At 45.9% G+C, this 19,573-nt stretch overlaps 4 protein-coding genes across 5 annotated transcripts; 2 read left to right on the plus strand and 2 right to left on the minus strand.

Moving 5' to 3' along the window:
* Positions 1-146: 146 nt before the first annotated feature.
* LOC6505815 (RNA helicase aquarius) lies at positions 147-9,841 on the minus strand. The gene is made up of 7 exons (XM_001964387.4): positions 9,638-9,841; positions 9,096-9,579; positions 8,675-9,018; positions 2,880-3,914; positions 2,366-2,817; positions 724-2,308; positions 147-668 (listed from the first exon to the last, which is right to left on the minus strand). Exons 1-7 carry the CDS (start codon positions 9,749-9,751, stop codon positions 243-245), a joined length of 4,440 nt encoding a protein of 1,479 aa, XP_001964423.2. The 5' UTR covers positions 9,752-9,841; the 3' UTR covers positions 147-242.
* On the plus strand, positions 5,199-8,673 carry LOC6505704 (probable G-protein coupled receptor Mth-like 5). 2 transcript variants are annotated; one of them, XM_014905281.3, is made up of 6 exons: positions 5,199-5,896; positions 7,075-7,199; positions 7,261-7,431; positions 7,486-7,667; positions 7,720-8,223; positions 8,283-8,673. In XM_014905281.3, the coding sequence occupies exons 1-6, from the start codon at positions 5,638-5,640 to the stop codon at positions 8,539-8,541; spliced, it is 1,500 nt and encodes a 499-aa protein (XP_014760767.1). In that variant the 5' UTR covers positions 5,199-5,637; the 3' UTR covers positions 8,542-8,673. The 2 variants fall into 2 exon arrangements, with proteins under 2 accessions (XP_014760767.1, XP_001964424.1); XM_001964388.4 differs by having other exon boundaries at positions 5,200-5,896; positions 7,723-8,223.
* Positions 9,842-10,271: 430 nt separating the features above from the next.
* LOC6505705 (sphingomyelin phosphodiesterase 4) lies at positions 10,272-13,168 on the plus strand. Its single transcript, XM_001964386.4, has 7 exons — positions 10,272-10,442; positions 10,505-10,804; positions 10,857-11,683; positions 11,784-12,053; positions 12,109-12,421; positions 12,473-12,733; positions 12,798-13,168. The coding sequence occupies exons 1-7, from the start codon at positions 10,410-10,412 to the stop codon at positions 13,098-13,100; spliced, it is 2,307 nt and encodes a 768-aa protein (XP_001964422.1). The 5' UTR covers positions 10,272-10,409; the 3' UTR covers positions 13,101-13,168.
* On the minus strand, positions 13,113-15,410 carry LOC6505814 (cytochrome P450 315a1, mitochondrial). Its single transcript, XM_001964385.4, has 6 exons — positions 15,027-15,410; positions 14,743-14,952; positions 14,423-14,667; positions 13,863-14,233; positions 13,593-13,799; positions 13,113-13,538 (listed from the first exon to the last, which is right to left on the minus strand). The coding sequence occupies exons 1-6, from the start codon at positions 15,239-15,241 to the stop codon at positions 13,218-13,220; spliced, it is 1,569 nt and encodes a 522-aa protein (XP_001964421.1). The 5' UTR covers positions 15,242-15,410; the 3' UTR covers positions 13,113-13,217.
* Positions 15,411-19,573: the final 4,163 nt, after the last annotated feature.

Genomic DNA, 19,573 nt, shown 5'->3' on the forward strand with positions numbered 1-19,573 from the left:
CGTTGCAAGAGATCATTAATGACATGAAGCTAAAGCAGAAGCAGACAGAAAGACGGAATTAGCTACGTGCTTCCGAGGAAAGGAAGTTACCAAGATTAATTTCCTGAAAATAACCCGCATCACCGCACTCAATAAGTAAATAATAATTTAGTTTGAAAGGTGTGGTCTATGTTTTTTCCATTTGTCACTTAAAAATTGTTGGAACTTATTCAAATAAAATTATAGGAGCATCTCAGTAACACCTAAGACTCTTCAGTTTGATCCTGCGATTCTTTTATAGGGTCTTCTTGGTTCTGCTCCCGTTGATTCGTCTCCGCCTCGTCCATGTTTATTTCATTTACAATTGGTGTGGGCTTGAAAGTCTCGGGTGCTTTCTTCTTTGACACAGATTCTTCCTTCGCTGCCCGTTTTTCTGGCGGCTCTTCATTAGCGTTTTCCTCATCTTCCAGCGGAAGTTGGTTGCGCATGGCCAATAACTCCTCCTCTGTGGGCAAGGTGCCCTTAAGCTCCTCCATCTTGGCCATATATCGCTCGTAGACAAACTGTGCCATTTCCGACATATTCTCGATAGTTTTTATGGCCTCATTACCCACGAGATCGGTAGTCAAACGGTCTGTAGGAAAGCTGTCTCCGGGAACAAGACACAGTTTAAGAGGTCGTTGAGTTAGCTAGAAAAAAAGTTAATTAATAGTTGAAATACTATTATATTTATTAAAAACTAACCAGTTTGAATGTTTTTTGCAGTTCCAGGCAGTTTTTGAAGAGCGACACTCTGCCAAAGACATAGAGACCGAGTCTAGCACGACTCATGGCCACCACCAAACGCCTCACATCGCGCAAGTGACCCACCGCCTTGGTGCGAACCAGCGAGATGAGTATATAGTCGTTCTGCTGACCCTGGTATTTGTCCACTGTAGTAATCTTGTGGGGCCAGCCAATGAGCGGATTGTTGCCACAACGAGCATTGATAACATCGCGGATTAAATGCTTCTGCCCATTATAGGTGGTAAGTATGGATATCTTGGCAGCGGGATAGCCAAGCAAGCGCATGTACGTGTAAACAGCAACAATGTACTCCGCTTCCGCCAGGTTCTGATAAAAGTAAGGATTTGGTTCACTCTCACCCACTCCCTTGAAATCATCAACATTTATTAGCTGATAATCATGGGCGAAACCAGAATTTGCCTTTTTGTACTCGTCCTTTTCAAATATGTGCTGCAGATCCTCAAGTTTTTTATAGCGCCACTTGTACAAAGAGCAGATACTAGAACGGGCACGACCTTGTCCATCCAAATCCACAGTGGGCACACCGAGGCGCACCAGTCTGGTAAACAGACTCTGCTCCATGTTAGAGTACTTTTGGAAAGCCATGTTTTTAATCACGGGCGGCAGCTGGTGGTGATCTCCAATCATGATCCAACGTTTTAAACGATTAAGACCGTCCAGTGGATTTTGTAAAAGCAGTGGTATAAATGTCTCAATTTCTAGGATCTGCGCCGACTCCTCCATGAGAATATTGTCGTAACGGAAACCGAGATTTGCCAGCTCCTTACGTTTCAGAGCAGCATGCGTACATGTCATGGCGATGATTTTAGCCTCCTTTACGAGAAGATACTTCGAGCGATCCAAGCCAGTGCGCAGCAACTCGAAAGCGCGGAATTCCTCCAGTTCGGTGAAAATGTCTGAGATATAGCGGAAATTCGAAGTAGCTGTGTCCATTAGTTCCTCAAAGCTGGAGCCCTTAAACAAAGGCTGTGGAGCATCGTCGAAAAACTTGCCAAAGGGAAACTCTGTCTCAAAGAGGTTTCTTAACTTTGTTGCATCTGCCACCTCTCTGTGTACACTCATTTGGCTTTGGAATTTCTCCCAACGGGCCATTACATTATACAGGTAGAAGTAACCAGCAGTCTCGCAGGTATACGAATTGTCACCACTCACTCCGACCGCTGTCTGAAGCTTCTGCACCTGCTCGAGCAAGTCCATTCGTTTGGCCAAAACATAGTTAACTCTACCATAACGACTGTAATCTTTTTCGGTTTCAAGGGCTTCTTCTCCATGACCTAAACGAAGTAGATGCCTTTCGTCGATGTCCAGGGCCATAATCTTCTCGAACAACTGGTTCAGTGCCTGATTGGAGTGCGTTACAATCAGGGTACGCTGATTGGGATGGTTATGGTAAATATTGGAGATAATTTGCACGGCTACGTCTGTTTTTCCTGTTCCGGGGGGTCCCACAACCAACGTCAGACCAGGCTGCATTCCTGCCCGAATAGCTTCGACTTGCGTGGGTGTAAATCGAATAGAGTTCCTAAAAGATAAATAAAGTGTTAACATAATCTGTAATTGGCCTATTTACAACACTGACTGTTTTGGCTTGTTCCTAGGGTAAGGACCCCTTGCCTCGTATTTATAGGGCTGCACCGCAATGGATTTACTCAATTCCACCTTCTTTTGTATCTGGTCTTCCTCATCGCTTTCACATTGGACGGGCACATCCTCGAAAATCAGTCGATAGGGCGGCATGCGTTGCTCCACCCCCACACTGCACTTCAGTTCATAGCCAGGAAAGCTATCCTCCAGATGCTTATAGTCGAGGAAGGTATCGTTAAACTCCAGACTACGCTCCTGGTTGGACATATTACTGTAGTGAGCGGCTGCCGGATCGCCATAACCCAAGAGGATATCATGTAACCAAGGCGGCACAACACACTCCGTGTTCATTAAGTGGCGAATGGTCTCCAAAACGGCCTTGAAGTTGTTTTCCTTTGGTTTACGGCGCATCAGGATGTTGAAGCTCTCGTACACGTCATCGGCTCCCTGAGTGAAAAGTATAAACATTTATTATTAGGGAATTATCATTTGGAGCTCTTTGATCTCACCTCCTGCAAATCATCCATATCCATTCGGTACTGATTGGAGTCCAGCCAGACGCGGTAGCTTCTCTGTTCACCTGGAAGCTGCGGTCTCGGCTCTGGACCATCCTCTATTACCCTACCATTGGCATCCAACATGCCCTCCACTTCGCAGCCACGAACACTGACCAAACCAACTTGAGGAAGGAAGGGCTCCCGGTGGTTGTACTTGGTGCCGTACGGCTGTGTTGGCTTGACTGTGATTAGGAAACAGACGTCGTGCTTCCGCAGGTTCTCCCACTCCTCCTTGATCTCCCGGCGAACGGAAAGAGTCACTCCCACATCGGCTCGCACTCTTGACGGTTTGTTCTCGCCAAGGTGAGGCTTGGCCACCTCGACCACCGCAAAGCTGGCAATGGGTAGAGCCATTCTCGCCCACCCACCAAAGACCACATCTCCATCTTCCGATTGCCAGGGCAGCATACGGCTTATGGCGTCTTCGATATCCTGTCGGATCTCATAGGTGGACTCCAGACGAAACAGATTGAAATTTCGCAACAGGTAGTCGTGCAGGGTGAGGAACTGCAGATTCAGCTTTGGCAGTGCCAGACAACTTTCACCGGTGTAGTACTCCGAGGGCACCACATTCTCATCCCAAATAATCTGTTCCGTAGGATACAGTGGCATCTCGTTGAGGGCCTCGAGCTGAGAGCAACGTCGCTCGTGGCGGGTAATTAAAAGTTCCCGCAGAAACGGTTCATCGAGACGATGCCAGTCTAATGGGGACACCACCTCCTCCGGTACCAGGTTGAGGAAAGTGGCTATCTGCCGAAGGCCATCGCCATCCAAGCCACCAAAGTGCTGCTCCAATGACTCCCTTTTGTCCACAGTAGCCACATTGGAAAGTGCAAAAACCCGCAGGCTGGGAAACTTGGCAAAAACGGCCCTTTGCAAGGAGGTGATCTTTTTGTAGTGCAATTGGGTCATGTCATGATCGGTTAGCGAGTTTCCTGTGACATCATTGATCTCAAAGCGGGTGTAGAACTTAAGCATGTCCAGTAGCTTTATAAAATAAATTATTTCGTTTAATTTAACATTCATGGCGACGTTATAAGAATAAAAATAACGTGATGTACAAAAAATAGAAGAAGGAAAATCTTACTTCGGACGAAGCCGTAGCCTTGCAACTAAACAAAATGTATAGAAAATACTGGATAAAGTTGGGCGACCCTTAGGGAAATTTCGCCATCAACTGTTATATGAACTTTGAAAAACATTAACAAGTATATCTGCAAAACGCTGTAACATTGCTCATCTTTCAAACTTCAATAGGAAGTCTCAACTAAGTGCATCTCAAAATATACATACAAGTATGATAAAAACAAAAGGTCCTAAATTAATAATAGTCTTAAATTAAAAATATTTGATACGTTTCGTGTGCAGTGATCCGCTCGTTCGTTTCACCAACCGCGTGCATTGAACGGAACATGTTTTGTTGTTTTCTACCTGTACTCGTGAGTTCTCCAAACTCAAGCAAACTTTTGGTAACTCTCTTCACCTTAGCTCTCTCTTGAGAACTGGTGCACACCGCAGGTATTCCAAGCCGGCCTGCTCCAAAAAGGCTGGTACGTCATCAGTTTGGGCAAGACCACTAGCACACACGCATATTGTTGGTGTTGGTGTTGGTGGAAGATAGCACCAAGCGAAGCTATTGATGTCTTTCTAAAGGAGTGCTAATTAGCTCGAGCGGAAGTCCTCGGTACTGGGAGGAGGTGGTTGGAAATTTGAGAATTTTCGGGAAAGGAATATGCGTGAGGGTTCAATCAAAATCTGGTCTGAAGGTTGACTGAAGGGCGTTTTGGTTGAATTTTGGGTCGCAAGGAATACTTTAAAATATTGTTGTGACTCCTGCGTTCACGCTCCCCAAGTATGCATGTGTGGAGGTGCGAGACGACAAGTGTGGCGACAAGGCACGCGTCCCGCTTTCACAAGACTGAATCTTATCGCACCGCATTATCTCCATATCCTGGAGAGAGAAAGGCGCCGGGGCAGGGGTAGGTACTTGACGGAGGAGCAAACAAAGCCCCTCGCAGAAACCCACACAAAAGCAGACAACGCCGGTTCCTGCTTACGCTACTCCAATTGACGGTTTCCGTCGCGACGCTCAATTTAAACAATCTGGGGGCAAGGGAGGAACTATCTAGACAGGCAGGGGCTACACATAGGAGTGCCTACAAGCCCTGCTTCGAAAGTAAGAGAAAGGGAGGTTCGGCCAAGCAACTCTCTCAGTTGGAGCAACTCTACGCTCTCAGATACTCTCCCCGGTTCAGTCACTAGAAGTTAAGAGCGCGCCAGAGTCATTCGTTCTCCGACATCGCTCCGAATCGGTTGACTTTTCTTCGTGTTTTTATTCCATTCCGATTCCGATTCCGATTCAGATTCCCATTCCGATTCAAGTACAAACATTTAACGAGGAAGCTAAGCTGCCATTGTTTATTACCCCATTCCCGTACAGTTTAATTGTGCCTTCCTGAGCGTGGTGTGTCACAAAAAGTGTCGCCTTACTTTGGTCTGGCATGCAAGTCATGATCTCGGCTCGCAGCCGGCTTTGCTGCCACCTTGATGACGCATTTCTGGCTCAGCACTGATCTTTGTAAACAACAACAACCTCTGTTGCTGCTGTTGCTGCTGTCTACCTGTGTGCCCCTCCGGCTGTGCTTGTATTTGTATCGGCAGCGGTAGCAGTATCGGTATCTGTTAGTTTCTTTGTCGGAGTGTGCGAAAGATGCTCAAGAAAACGCTTGGCGCGCATTTTGCGGGCCGGCAATATGCAAAATGCAGCTGCTCCGCTCTGTTGCTTTCTCTGGTGGTGCCTCTGTCTTCCCTCCTCCTGCTCAGCCCATCTCTGGCATCGGGCCATGTCAGCAGTGGATCTTCGTCCTCATCGGCACCCAGCCCCGACCCCAGCGTGGTGCTGGTCAACAAATGCTGCGAGAAGTTCGAGATACACGTGGACAACGAGTGCCAGCAGGTCAACGAAACGGGTGAGTCCCACAGCTGGAAAACTCCTCACTCCCGCTGCTTCCTTGAAGTCGCCATAACAACCACAACGGAGTTGCTTGGCCATTCAACTTTATGGATTTTCCCTGGCATGCAACATATGTGTGCCCAACATTAAATGGCCCATTTGTTGGCTATCAGTGGATCAGTGGAACGCAGCCAGCACTTCCCCGTCCATCCCACTCTCCCTGGCAAGTTTTTAAAACAAACAGAGTGCCTGAATGCCCCCACTCCTAATGGAATATATGATTTACGTCGCGTGGAGTGCTTCTGTGCTTTGGCATTAGAGATCCACTTGAGCCCCTTGGCTTCCCTAATCCAAAATAAATTCCTATGGAAGTGGAATAAAGTCTGGAAAATCCATCAATAGGACACTTATTTATAGAAGTATTAACAACCAAATATTGAGGCACACATTTTCCTTAGAGTCTACTTACCAGCGAAATAGAAACATTAAATAATGTTTTTTATTGTTACAAATTTGTTTGAATTGTACACAAATTGTTAAAATAATGATAAAAAGCTTTGATTAAAAAAGGGCTACCAATAAATGGTCTAGCATTGTGTTAAAATATTGTTGTTGGGATAAAAAAATAACATTATCTATGTAGCAGAATATTCAGTGGCCATGCTTAAAACTACTACACACCAGAAATAAAGAATAAAAAACTTGTATAGAATTAAAAATGTATACCTTGAAGCATACAATAGTGTGACACATACAATTTTTTTAGCAATAGGCAAGGCCTAATAGTTATGAATCATTGTCCTTAGATTGCATCGAAATGATTTCATCAAACTGTAAAGCGTTAGGATTACTCAAATCCCACAATTGTATCTGGTACACATCAACTCATGGTGTCCAATTTCCGTGCAGTTAGCTGCGATTAACATATCAATAGTATGAACGAATAAAAAGTGCATCGCATATGCGGCAATTGGAGGAGAACAAATCCGCACAAATTGCAAAAAATATGGAGAGGGAACTGATGGATGGGACGGAATGAGAACTCACGTTCTTTGTAAATATTTATAGGCGAGCCGAAAGAAGGGGAGCCAGATAATTTTCCCCCTGGTCCACAGGCCCAACAAAGGCGGCAGATCATCGAGATTTAATAATTTACTATGCAGTGCTCTCTATATGTTCTGTTTCCATTTTCAGAGTTCTTCAAGCCAATGTTCACCAGCTATGAAGGGTTGCAAAACATGCCCGTGGATTTCAAGTTCGTCATCGGCATTCCCAACTGTGGCTCCTTGCAGATGTGGCCCATATACCACTACTTAGGGGTGAGCTTCTGTCAGTGCGTAGTAAACTTTTGATGCCAATCTAAGCTGTAATATCTTGCAGAGCTCTGATAAGCTAGTACTACTGGGCGATGGGAGGCTTAGACACTACACCAATGCCCAGGACGAAGACCAGGAGGTTAATGGCGTTCGAACGGACTACGAGGAGGACATTGTTGGCGCGCTGGAACCACTCTTCCACGATTACGATCATGGACTGTACTGCATCGATAAAGTAAGCTTTATATCCATTCCTCAAATAGACGACTAATCTTTAATCTATTTTCAGGCAACCTCCAGCACTGGTGACGAACAGGTACTCTTCGCGAAGATCTGCTTGGCCCACAAGAATATCAAGTGGAATGATTCGAACTTCCTGCTGCGCAAGATTCTGAATCCCATCTTCCATGGTATCTCACTGATCATTCTTCTGGTTATAGCCATCATCTACTTCATACTGCCCACTCTCAGGTGAGAATTTCTGAACTTAGCCCCTTCATTCGTTAATTTTACATCCATTCAGCAGAGATCTGGTGGGAAACATTGTAACAACCATTGCCTTGTGTCTGATGGTCAGCCAGGCGGCCGACCTGGTTCGCATCTTCACCGAACTGACCAGCCACGTTAGCTTCATTGTTGCGGATATAATCTTGTGCTTTAGCTTGCTGGCAGCCTTCTTCTGGCTGAACAGCTTCGGATACTACATCTGGAAAACATTTCGGTCGAGAAACGTCTTCCTACGGGTTACGGATGGCCGAAAGTATTGTTACTACTCCGCCTACGCTTGGGGATGCGCGGGAACAATGGCAGCCATGGCCGTCTTTGCCCATTTCTTCCTGGATGCCGAGTCCTACAAACAAGAGAATCTAGTCGGCGAACAGGAGACGATCGGGTTGCTGGGAATTTGCATATTCTTTGCACCAATTGCATGCACCATTTTGGTGAACATTTTCTTCTTTGTGACCACCAGAAAGCTGATAAATAGGCGAACCGTCTACGGGCGTATCGCGCATAAGTTAAAAGCCAAGTAAGTATATTGTTTCAATAAACTGCTGACCTATCACTAAACTTCCTCATCCTTTCTAGCTTTATAATGTTTTCCCTTATGCTGCTGGTGATGTCAATATCTTGGCTCTTCCTTATCATGACCTGGCTGCAGTTGGAGGGATTACTTTACGCACACATCGTAGTGAATGCTCTGACGGCTCCACTTTTGCTCTACATATGCGTACTGCGTCAGAGGCACGTTACCTTCCTGCTAAAGAAAACCTGCTGCTACAATGAACCACCTTCGGCGAATGACTGGGGCGATGAGTTGCACTACATGAACGGCAACGACTACTGAGGAGCCACCTTATCCCGCCCACACTACTTTAAGTGTTTTTTAGTTTAGCAATGTCTAACATTGAGATTTGTACTTAAACTTAACTAATTTATGCTGTACGAAATAGTAATTAAATTAAAAGTCTGACACTCACCTGCCCAAACAGTTTTCCCTCCTCACGACGAACCAGCGGCGAAAGCAGGGCCCGAACAATCAAATGGCAGTCATCTAGGACGGTGTTGAAAAAGCGACGCGTGGGGAGCAGAGCCTCCAGATCAATGATGAATTCCAGAAAGCGCTCGCAGTAATGAACGACGTTGGCTTTCACTGGGCCTTCTGCGGGTATGCTCTCGAGGATGTTCAAGAAGTCGATGATAAGGTTCTGCATAAAGTGGCGCTCCCATAGGACTTCGGGCTTGATGTCCTTTTCTTTTTTGAGCAGCCGTTTCCAGTACTTTCGCCACTCTGGAACTTCACGCAGCTCCTGTTCGCGACGTCCTGCAATTACCAAAATTCAGATTAGTTTATGGATAAATTAGAGGGAAAATGGAAAATAAATTAGCTATTCTACTTACGCGGTTGTAAACAGTGCCACATGGACAACGACACCAACCGCTTGGCTTGTTCGCGGCACAGCTCGATCTCCATGCTGTTGAAGCAGTGATTGAGAAACATCAACAGAGCAGTGCGTTCTCGCAGTGAGCTCTTTGCCTCTTTCCCACCGTCGGCCGGCAGACAGCTCTCCAGCACGTGGCGAAAGAAGGATGGATACTGTTCAGGCAGTTTCTCAAACACCGTCCAAACCTCCACTCTTTCACGGAACTTCTCGTTGGCCATGATCACGATTGACATGAGATGAGCATGAGTGGCAGTTTCCCTCTGATAATGAGGCCACAGGTACTGCTCCAAATATTGGCTAAACTCCAGCATGTTGATTCGGCGGGCACTGTGTCCGGCGTTTCCGGTAGCGATTTCGTCGCTATAGATCTTTTCAATCACCTGAGCGCTGTATGGCAGGTGATCCTGTTTCGTGTCAGGAGCCCAGTATTGCGATGCCAGCTGAAAATACGAAACTGCCATGGTTAGGCATTCCAAGACTTCTCAGCGGAGTACCCACCTGCCAGATTACATCGGAGCTTAGCTGAGACACTGTAAGCGCTCCCGACGTTGCCTTGGTCTTCTTGTTGTCATCCTTGGCCATTTGAGCCTGCGTTTGGCTCCTTCGCTTCATATTTGTTGCAAAAAATGTGAAATAACGAAAATAAACACAAACAAACGCCGGTTGAAATAGCAATGTGACCGTACTACGAGCTGACAAAAATACTTTCGCATTTAATGAAAAATACTAGAATGTAAAAGTCCTCATAAAAAACATCACTGTCCTTTAATGTTCTTCCAAAAACGCCGGATTAAATGCAAAAAATGAAGTCAGTAACATTTCATGGTTTATTTGAAGAGGAAATGTAATTAGCGTAAAATTTAATTCTAATTTACTACTTTAAAGCACATGGGGCAACAAATACACTTATATGCAGAAGATTCTTCACTAAGAAGTCAAATACAGTATGTTCATAATGTATATTCATTTAAACCGATATTTTTTCTTAAATTATGAGAAATTGTGTACGAATTGGGTAGCCATGTACGAACCGATAAAATTTAAAATGATACGTAAAATGTATGTAACAAATGTCCCAGCTGTGTAAATTGTAAAAAGAGTACAGGCTTACGACTCACGAGTACAGAGAAGGGAAACCAATCGATATATCGATATGAATGAATACATTCGATATTTATTGTTTGTTTACCACACGCCGGCTAAGTTTTATTAGAATTTAAATAAATTTTTTGTAGTGATTTTACACTGATTTAGCATTCAAAAATTGACCATGTCACAGCTGATGCCACCAGAGAATCTAAGCGTGAGTAGCTTAAAATGCGCAAAACTATTCAAGTAATCTTGCTGAAATAATTAAAACTTCAGAGCCGCGTGCTTAGTGTTTTGAGTCTTCCGCTGCTGGAACGCATTCAGGAACTAAGTATCCTGTTCGACAGATGCTCCCTTCGCCAGATCCAGGAAATATATCCCCACATCGTGCACTCCGTTTTCGGGATTAATGGCAATCCCTTGGGTTGGGGCTTGCGGACAACGACGCTGGAGAACAATCCATTGCAGTTCCAAGTGTTGCACCAGTTTTTCGGAATCTGTGGGTCTTGGATGCATCTGTGTCACCGGCTCTTGGCTGATCAGTGCAAATTCGAGCTGGATGTTAGCCTGTTGCCAGTAAATATAGCTCCTTTAATTGCAGATTCTTCTACTAAACACTATTTTCCAGGCAAAATTTGTGAGCATGCTGCAAGCAGGACAAAATCCCATGTTCTACGGGGATCTGATAAATATGGACCCCCTGAGGAACCAGTTGGGAACGCTTTCGCTAAATGCCTTCGATTTCTACATTATTCACTTCGTATTGTACGCCCTACAACCCCTTCACTCCATCAATCCCATTGCTATGCAGATTCACAACGTTCGAAGCAAAACGGTGTATCTGAAGCTGGTATCCGAGTATCTTAACAACTTCCTGCCCCTGTTTCCAGATGCACGAATAGAGCCTGTTCATTTTAGTAGTGGTGTAAAGGCACCCCAGCCTCTACCAGTACAGGCCCTTCAGCCACTAAGGCAACCACGGTACCTTAAAATACCCTCGTCGTTCCTTAACGGTGGAAATGTGTCTGGTGTTGGAGGTAGCTCCACCAGCAATGCCAGCGCTGGTAACACATCACCGCAGTCGAGTGGCGCCAGCACAAGTGCTGCTCGAGCGTATGCCTGGCGCTCCGAGAGCGTGCTGCACTTTTTTGTGGACATTTGGCTGCGCTATGACATAGAGTCGGAGCGCCATCTTCCAAGCAGCGACTTTGTACGCGGCGTGCGCACCCTAGTGAAGCAGATCCATTTCTTTGCTAACGGTGCCTCGCAGGATCACAGTTCGCTTTGTTGTTTACGTAAAGTATCCTCGAGCATGGTGAAATCTCGGATCTACGCCTTCATTTGCGGCCTGATCGACCGGTGGCCTCTGGATAGCTCTTTAATGGTAGTGCTGGAGCTGTGGTTAAGCTATATACAACCGTGGCGCTATACCATGGCAGCTTTGAACAACAAGACGTGAGTAACAGCCCATACCAATGCAATAGATAGGAGCTATATTAAACTAATTAAATGACAGAAAATTTTAATTTTCGTCCCAATTTTTGTTCCATTGCAGTTCTGGCCTCGCCTACCTTCCCCCAATTTCACCCTGCTTTGATGGCTTCATCATCGACAACCTTATAATGTATACGCACATCTTCATACAGCTTCTGCCACGGTTCGAACGTCTGGATTACACTGTGTACCGAAATGCTTTCATGCTCTACCGCCTGGCCACGATGTTTTCCCAAAATGATCTAATTGATCGCCTTCAGCGGTACGAGCGCCTCAATGCGGGCAACTCATACGGCTTTGACTCTCCCCAGCGGCAAGTCAACATGATGAAGTGAGTTCTTCCTTTGACATTAAAAAAATGTCCACTTACACATGACTATTTTCAGTAAATCACTTTCCCCAGGCGTTCACTGGACTCCGGTTGTCAGTACCCAATTTCCAAAGCTATTTAGCGAGCCCATGCAGTTGCACATGGAAAACTTCCTGCTCCTGATTAGCATGAGCCGGAACTCCATTCTCAGAGATATGGCTGCTCTTCGGAATCAGATTGCCGAGAAACAGCGGTCCGACGGGTTCCTTATTAATTTTTTCAATAAGCTGTTTGGCGAAAGCACCCAGGACGAAGTGACGCTACGCGAATTCAGTCGTATACCAGAAGTTCTTCGTCAGTGTATAGACGCTTTTTGTCGGACTTTTAATGTAAGTATTTCACCAAGTTTTAAATTAGTTGCTAAATCTTTATTATTTCAGGTTGATCAAGCGAATTTGTCTTTACATGAGAACATGCCTGAGGAGGCATGTCCGCCGGTCTCCTCGATCACCACGCAAAAGTTTAGTTTCTTTGACGATAGCGACTCGTTAGATACATCCAAGCTAAACCCGCATCAAATGTCTCTGAATGCCTCCAATATTCAGTCCACCATTGATCCGGCGCTACTGCCCATCCAGACAAATGAATGGAAGCCCCTAGTAAGGCTGCTACATATCCTTTCGGAAAAAATCAACAAAAAGGTACAGGCTTTTTAAGTTTTATCCTCTTCAGAATTCTGATCCTCTCCCTTGGATGCTTTTTTAGTATGGCAGCCAAATCCAAGCGTACTACACCCGCGATGACTACTGTGGCAAGGTTGCAAGGCAGCTGTTGTATGCCCCCATGACGGAGCAGTGGTTTGACAAGCGTTCCGGAAACACCGACCTCTGCGAAAGGTTGGTTCCCCCTCGCGTCTGTCTGCGTCAGCTGGGCTCCATTCCCGTTCTCGTCACGATCGGCGGAGCACTGCTTATTGGGCAAATGCTGTGGGGTTCCCCAATCTTGGGACTTTTTCTTTTGAGCTCTTTAGTCATTGGCTATAACCTGATGTTGGCGCTGTTTTCATAGATCTGATAATAGTTGTGACTTTTATATATGTATTTGTATAAAACTAAGAAAACTACGACTACGATTAATTCTAGCATTAGTGTTAATATTAGGATTACGTTAATGCGTGTATGGGTATCACTCGGTTCGCAGCCGGAGGGCCAAACGCAGGGTCTGGTCCGGAACAGTGACCATGCGGAGAACGCAATCGACGGGCTGCTCGTTGAGACATTGCATCTCGAACTGGGTAGCACACTGACCCAACAGGGAATGTAGCTGCTTCAAAGCCACCCGCCGTCCAATACATGACCGCTGGCCGATGGCAAAGGGCAGGCTGCCGTGTGATTGATGCACCTGCTCCGACTGTCCAAGGCACCAGCGCTCCGGTAGTACCAGCTCAGGACGCTCAAAGTGAGATGCATCGCGACCGGCCGTGTAGAGGGAGAGCAATACCAGGGTCTGTATGGGAAAACTATTAGAAACAAAGTTCTTAGAAGCATTCGGCTAACCTACATCCTTCTCGATAAAGTTCCCACCGAGTTGCGTATCTTGGGGCAGATAGCGCCCTATGAATGGTGCCACGGGGTACAGACGTAAAGATTCCTTGATCAGACCGTGTAGCAGCTGGGAGCCATGAGAAGCGCGCTCTCGGGCCAGCCGTTTCTGGAGCAGCTGATTCTGGGACAGCACAAACAATGCCCACTGGCTGCTAAAGGCAGTCTAGTGGAAGAAAATGAAATTAGTTACAGCTTACCACAGAAATATGGGATTGAAACTGCCTACCGTGTCACCTGCTGCTATGACCAAGTCAACAAATATCCGCTTAATCATTTCGGCGGGAACCTCCGCCGCCTGTAGTCGCTGGAAGAGGGCTTCCTCGTGGGGCAGTTGGGGTTCCTCTTTTGGCCCGTGTTGCTGCTGCAGTTCTATGCAGTAATCGATGATGGCTGCTCCCTCGCGCAGCACTTCGTCAACATTTTTCTCAAAGTCGCTCCAGATACGCAGACGCAGCATCTGGGCCAACCTTGGCGGAAAAGTCATCAAGCGCGAGCTGTGCTCAAAAACCTTATGCACGATCTGTGTGAAGTGGTCCAGGGCGGACTGGATCTCGGGGCTGGTGATCACTGTGTTGCCGAACATGATGCAACAGAGCACTTGAGAGTGACGGAACGTTTAATTTTTTTCGTGCATAATCGATAAAAAGGATAAGAATAATAATATTCGGATTCCACTAATTCAATTTTTAAATTTACGGTATACAACGGTTTTAACTTGTAAAATGAATGTTTTAAAATATTTTTAGCAGCAGACCTTAATCATGCCTATTAAAAACCCTATCTTACCTTCAATGGACCATCTGTAGAGCTGCTGCTCCAGCTGGGGTACTTCGTAACTGCGTTTTCCGCAACTCTTCTCCAGCGTTTCAACCGTAACATTTACTGTGGTCTCCACCTCCGCGGTTCGGCTCCGCCAGAGCTCCACCAACCGCTTGGTACAGTTCTCAATATGCACGTCCATCCAATTCAAATTTCCGTTGAGCAGCAGCCGATTAAGTATGCGTCGGTTATGCAGCCATTCGGCGCCCTCCCTGCTCCCATCCAGAAATAGAAGAGATCGTAGTTCATTTGCAATTCATCGGACTGATTTGGCTCACTCCACTTACATGAAGAACAGTCCACGTCGGCAGGCATGCTGCTGGTTGTAGAGCGTCCAGGCATCCGGTAGCGGATGCTGCGGATACTGACCCTCGTGCAGGAAAACGCCTCGCATCAGATTGGCGGATGACACGAACACTGCATCCTGAGTGCCGCCCAAACGCTCCCGAAAGATCGGCCCATACTGTCGATGCCGGGCATCAATATACTTGTGAAGGCTGTTTGAGTAGGAATTGGGAAAGTTTGTGAGGTGTAGTAGGAGTTTGTTGGAGAGTTAGAATTGAAAATTTACTGCATGGCTCCTCCGGCGGCTATCAGATCCAGAAGTGTCCCTACGACTGGCAAGCCCTTGACTCTGGGTATGGGTAAAAATTTGGGAATGGGCTGCAACTCCAGCCCGGCATCATTAATCCCGTAGTGGAACAACCGCAGGCTTAGTAGACGCACCAGGAGCCAGTCGAGCAGATGGCGCAGCCAGCGCAGCGGCCCAGGCCGCCCGCTCTTCATCGCTCTCTGCTTCCTCTTTAATTTACACGATCCCAGCGGGGGTGAGGCGCCGGGTAAGTGGGAACAGCACCTGTTGCGACTTCTCAACTTCTTGAAACGTATCCCGACACAAAAGACCAAGGCCGGCCCAGGCCAGGCGACTCCGAAAGACTGACTCGAACCGCCGGCCGGAGCGGCCCTTTTAACCCATCGATACCGATCTCACTCGCAATTGCGATCGGCTACCTGCGATCGGCTGACTTCCCAGTGTATGATGCCAGGTGAGAATATCTGTCTGCCGATTCCGAGTTCCCTCATTCCGGCAATCCGATCGGTCGTTCGGTAGCGCGCTCGGCAGACGCGCTGAGTGGACACTTCAAACTCTGCTGGCCATGCAAATAAAGAAAGAAGCGGGAAGAAGAACCAGGAGAAGGAGAAAAAGGGGAGTACTGGGCAGTTCGAGAGCGACGGGGTGCTATTACCAGGTGAGTTAATTGCCCGTGGTTTTCGCATTGTTATGGTTGTCATTGGGCCAAACCAAGCCAATCTGGAATGCTCGCGAATGCGACTTTTGGGTGTTCATCTTAATCTAAAATGTGTTTGTTTCCATCATTTTTATGTTGCACTAGCTGCATACAAATTTTTATGTAAATTGGGTAACCTTTTGATAGCAACAGTTATGGTTTATTTAAAAATAAAAACATTCAAACATTTAAAATGGCTTTGGTAATCTGAGTCCAAAAAGCTAAGAGGAACTGACCATAATTTAGAACTTATTATTCTTTATTTTGAATCTTGTGACCGTTAAATACGAATTTTCGAAGTAGCTCGGTTTCACTTCGAATAAAAGAGCACAGCTAGTGAGTCTCTTTCGTGCTTAAACCCAATGTGGCGCGAAAATTTGAATTGGTTTGGATTTACAAGAAAACGATTGAACAAATATGCGGACATAGATCTGTCATTATTTTGACTATATTGTTGGCATTATATTGGACTATATATTGGTGTTTTTGTTCTTTTCTCATACAGATATGATGTTAACATTAAGTAAATTTTGGGTAAAAATGGTGTACACCTTTGTACATAGTACAAATTTGAATTCTTTTATTATCCAAATTTTTGTTGAAATTCTTCTATAAATAAAGCTGTCTACGCTGCTTAATATGCACTCCAACCCTCTGGCAGCAGCACACAAATGCATTTGGTTTTTAAGCCTCAACAGTCATATTGCGAATCACTTCACTGACAGCATAAATTCACTTTTAGCCATGATTTCTGTATTTGGCCGCAGGTTTGTACCGTGGAAGGCAAATGTGCTCCATTAGTGGCCATATTCTGCATGTTTCAGCTGTGTTGATACTAAAAATAAATCAAATACCAGCACACAAAGCAAGATAAACCCGGCAATGTGACATCAAAAAGTTGACAGAAAACAAAGCAAACAGAATAAAGTCGACTGGGTTGGGAGCTGGGGAGTGAGTGCCGTGGGCTTTGGAATTTATTCATTAATGGTTCTAAATTTAATAGTTCGACTAGCAGAAATTGGAAGCTAGAACGCGTGACCTGCGACTTTGGGTGCCGTTTGACGAAGGTTGCTCCAAGCCCAACCGTCGGAGGCAGGGAAATCGCTTCCATATCATATTATATTTATGGTGTATTAAAGGGGCCTCCTTCGCCCCTTCCGCCGTTCCGCCGCCACCCAGCCCCTGCTGAACAAAAAGGGTTCAAATAAATAAATATTGTTTCCCGTCTTTGCGGCAGTACACGCGACATGCATAATAATAAAAATAATAATTCCGTGGAAGCGAAGGGATCAGGGAGGGGCACAATTCCTATAAAGATAATACAAAGTAACATGGAGAGCAACAAATAACAGAATGAACAAGGATACGCCGCCCCCATCGGCGTCCCTCTCCAGTTAATGCAATAATAAGAGCAGCCCGGAAAGAGCATAAATAAAAAATATATATAAAACAGTTGGTGGAAACGACGAGGGACTTGGAATAAGGGGCTGCGGCGGAAGACAAAGCTCAAAGCAGCATGACGCCATTTTGAAAGTGACGCCTTCCGCTTTTATTGCCAACTTCTGGGGGAATCAGCACGAAACCGGAAGTTGGAACGGGCTCCAGAGTGCAGAGGAGCGGCGTCTCGCTCGGCGTGTCATTAGTTGGAGTTCACCAAGTGAAATCTCTTCGCCCCGGCTGGAAATGAAAATGCTGAGATGGATGGGCCTGGATTTCCCAGCCTATTAATATTGTTCCTCTAGAGCTCCTCTACATTGTTATAGTTGCAGAGTTGGAGTGCTGATTTGTTTAATGATTTCGCCCTCACAGCTTCAACGATGGGATAATTTTCATTTTAAAAAACTTACAATGTCGGCACTCAAATGCCGGACAGCTTTAAATCAATCTTTGTTATGCGCCCGCGAAAAACGAACTACTTTTTAAACCAAATAGAAGAGAAATCATCTACCTGGGTCCTCAACTGACTCTATTGGAGTTTCCTAAACGAACCGTAAGCGGAAGTCCTTACAGCTTTTGCATATCCTTAAGTGCCACTAAGTGGTGCTATCATTCTTTTATATTTGTGGAATGTAATGCTTATCACAACCCACCACAGCGTGTGTGGAGGGACATGAACAGAAATGCGGATAAGGATACTTGGATTTGAAGATACGGGAATTCACGGAAGGAGCGAGCACTCTGTGCATCCTGCATGTATCCTGTTTGTCTGTCTGTGCTTTTCAAGTGCACGAGCATTTGTTGTTATCCTCGCATTCCCTTTTTACACACACACTCGAAGTCCAAAGTCCCCGATTCGTTGCGGTTTTTGTATCGCTGACCATGACAGAATTTCTTTGTCCTATATATTTTTTTCTTTGCCACTCTGAGGGTCATCCTGGCTACTCCACCCTCACTCATTCCTATTGTAGCCCCAGCCCACTCCACTGCAGCTACCAAAATGTGTCCAAAACATAAATGACATTTATATTGGCCATAGTATTAGAAAGCATGCTGTTCGGTCCCCGCTCCTCCCTCTTTCAGACGTGCCAACGTTTTGGGTCGTAAAACTATATACATATATCCCGAAGCAGCAGCAAACACAGCTGAAACAGGAGCGAACTATTTATACCACTGACAGCGAAAGGAGAGGTCAAGCTGTGAAATATGAGTAATCGCAGGCATCTATGTATGAACGTAAAGTGCGATTCATAATCGGATGATAGCTGATCCCAATATACTCAAGGATGCATTGTTACACCAGACTCTGGGGGTGAATTAGCTCAAGGAACTGTCATCGGAAATAAGGACAAAACCACAGAAACGGAATCTGAGGCACTTGTTTCAAGGCATAAAGTTATGAAACGCCGCTTACCACAAACTTTCAGGCACACAACCCAGAGTGAGTTTATTTTCAGACTCCCGGTAAGCTATTGGAAACTTTTCCCAAAAAAGGGAATCCGTACCAGGAGGAGCGGTAACAATTTTCTGGTCACGTGGCCAACAGCGTGATCCGGGCCAGGGCTTAGAGAGTCGGAGTCAGAGTCCAAGCTAGAAATTGCGTATACGCAGCGTACGTCAAAAAGCGAATGTCAAAATTGGACGGGCCAGAAGGAGTGTGCCGTGGGGTGGAGGCCTTTGTGCAAGGGGCCGGAAGGGGCATGAGCCTGGGAGTGGGAATGGGCGTGGGCGGGAGCGCCTGCAAGTGGCTCAGGCAATGTGCGTGCCTTTGGCATATTTGTGTTCCAAACACACGCAAACGCTCATGCGAAGAGGTATGCATTCAGAGGAAGGGCTGTGCTGCCAGAGATGGGGCGGACGAGTGGGGGCGAGAAGGTATGGTGAGATATGGCGAGAAGCAAGTTCAATGGCTTCGCTCATAAATCCATCGCCGCAGCCAATGCAAATAAACAAGACTGTCAGGGGCTGGGGGAGCTAGAGGGACTCCAGGCAGTTAGGCAATCGGGAAAATGAGAAAAGCGAGGCTGAGCCTGAGTCTGGTCGTAGCAGGCAATTTTCGCAGTCGAGCGGACAGATAGCCAAACACCAAAACAACAATCCGCCGTCGCGCACGTGGACACACAACAGGATGCATGCCACGTGCTGATTAAAACCTCTTTTGGTAGCCAGCTCTAACTCTGAAACGCAAACTCCTAGTGGCAGCTTGGTTTAGCGAGGACTTTATACAAGACATCCTAGTTCTAGAACGCAGTAGTAGAACTATTCGCAATAGATTTAAATTTGAAGCGTAGGCGGTGAATTTTAATTAAAATATTTTGATGGCAGACAGATTAATATGAAAGAACTAAGGAATTTTATTGTTTTGATTGGTGTCTCATATATTTTTTTTATA

This window comes from Drosophila ananassae, chromosome 2L (assembly GCF_017639315.1).
Source record: "Drosophila ananassae strain 14024-0371.13 chromosome 2L, ASM1763931v2, whole genome shotgun sequence".
NCBI classification, from domain to species: domain Eukaryota; kingdom Metazoa; phylum Arthropoda; class Insecta; order Diptera; family Drosophilidae; genus Drosophila; species Drosophila ananassae.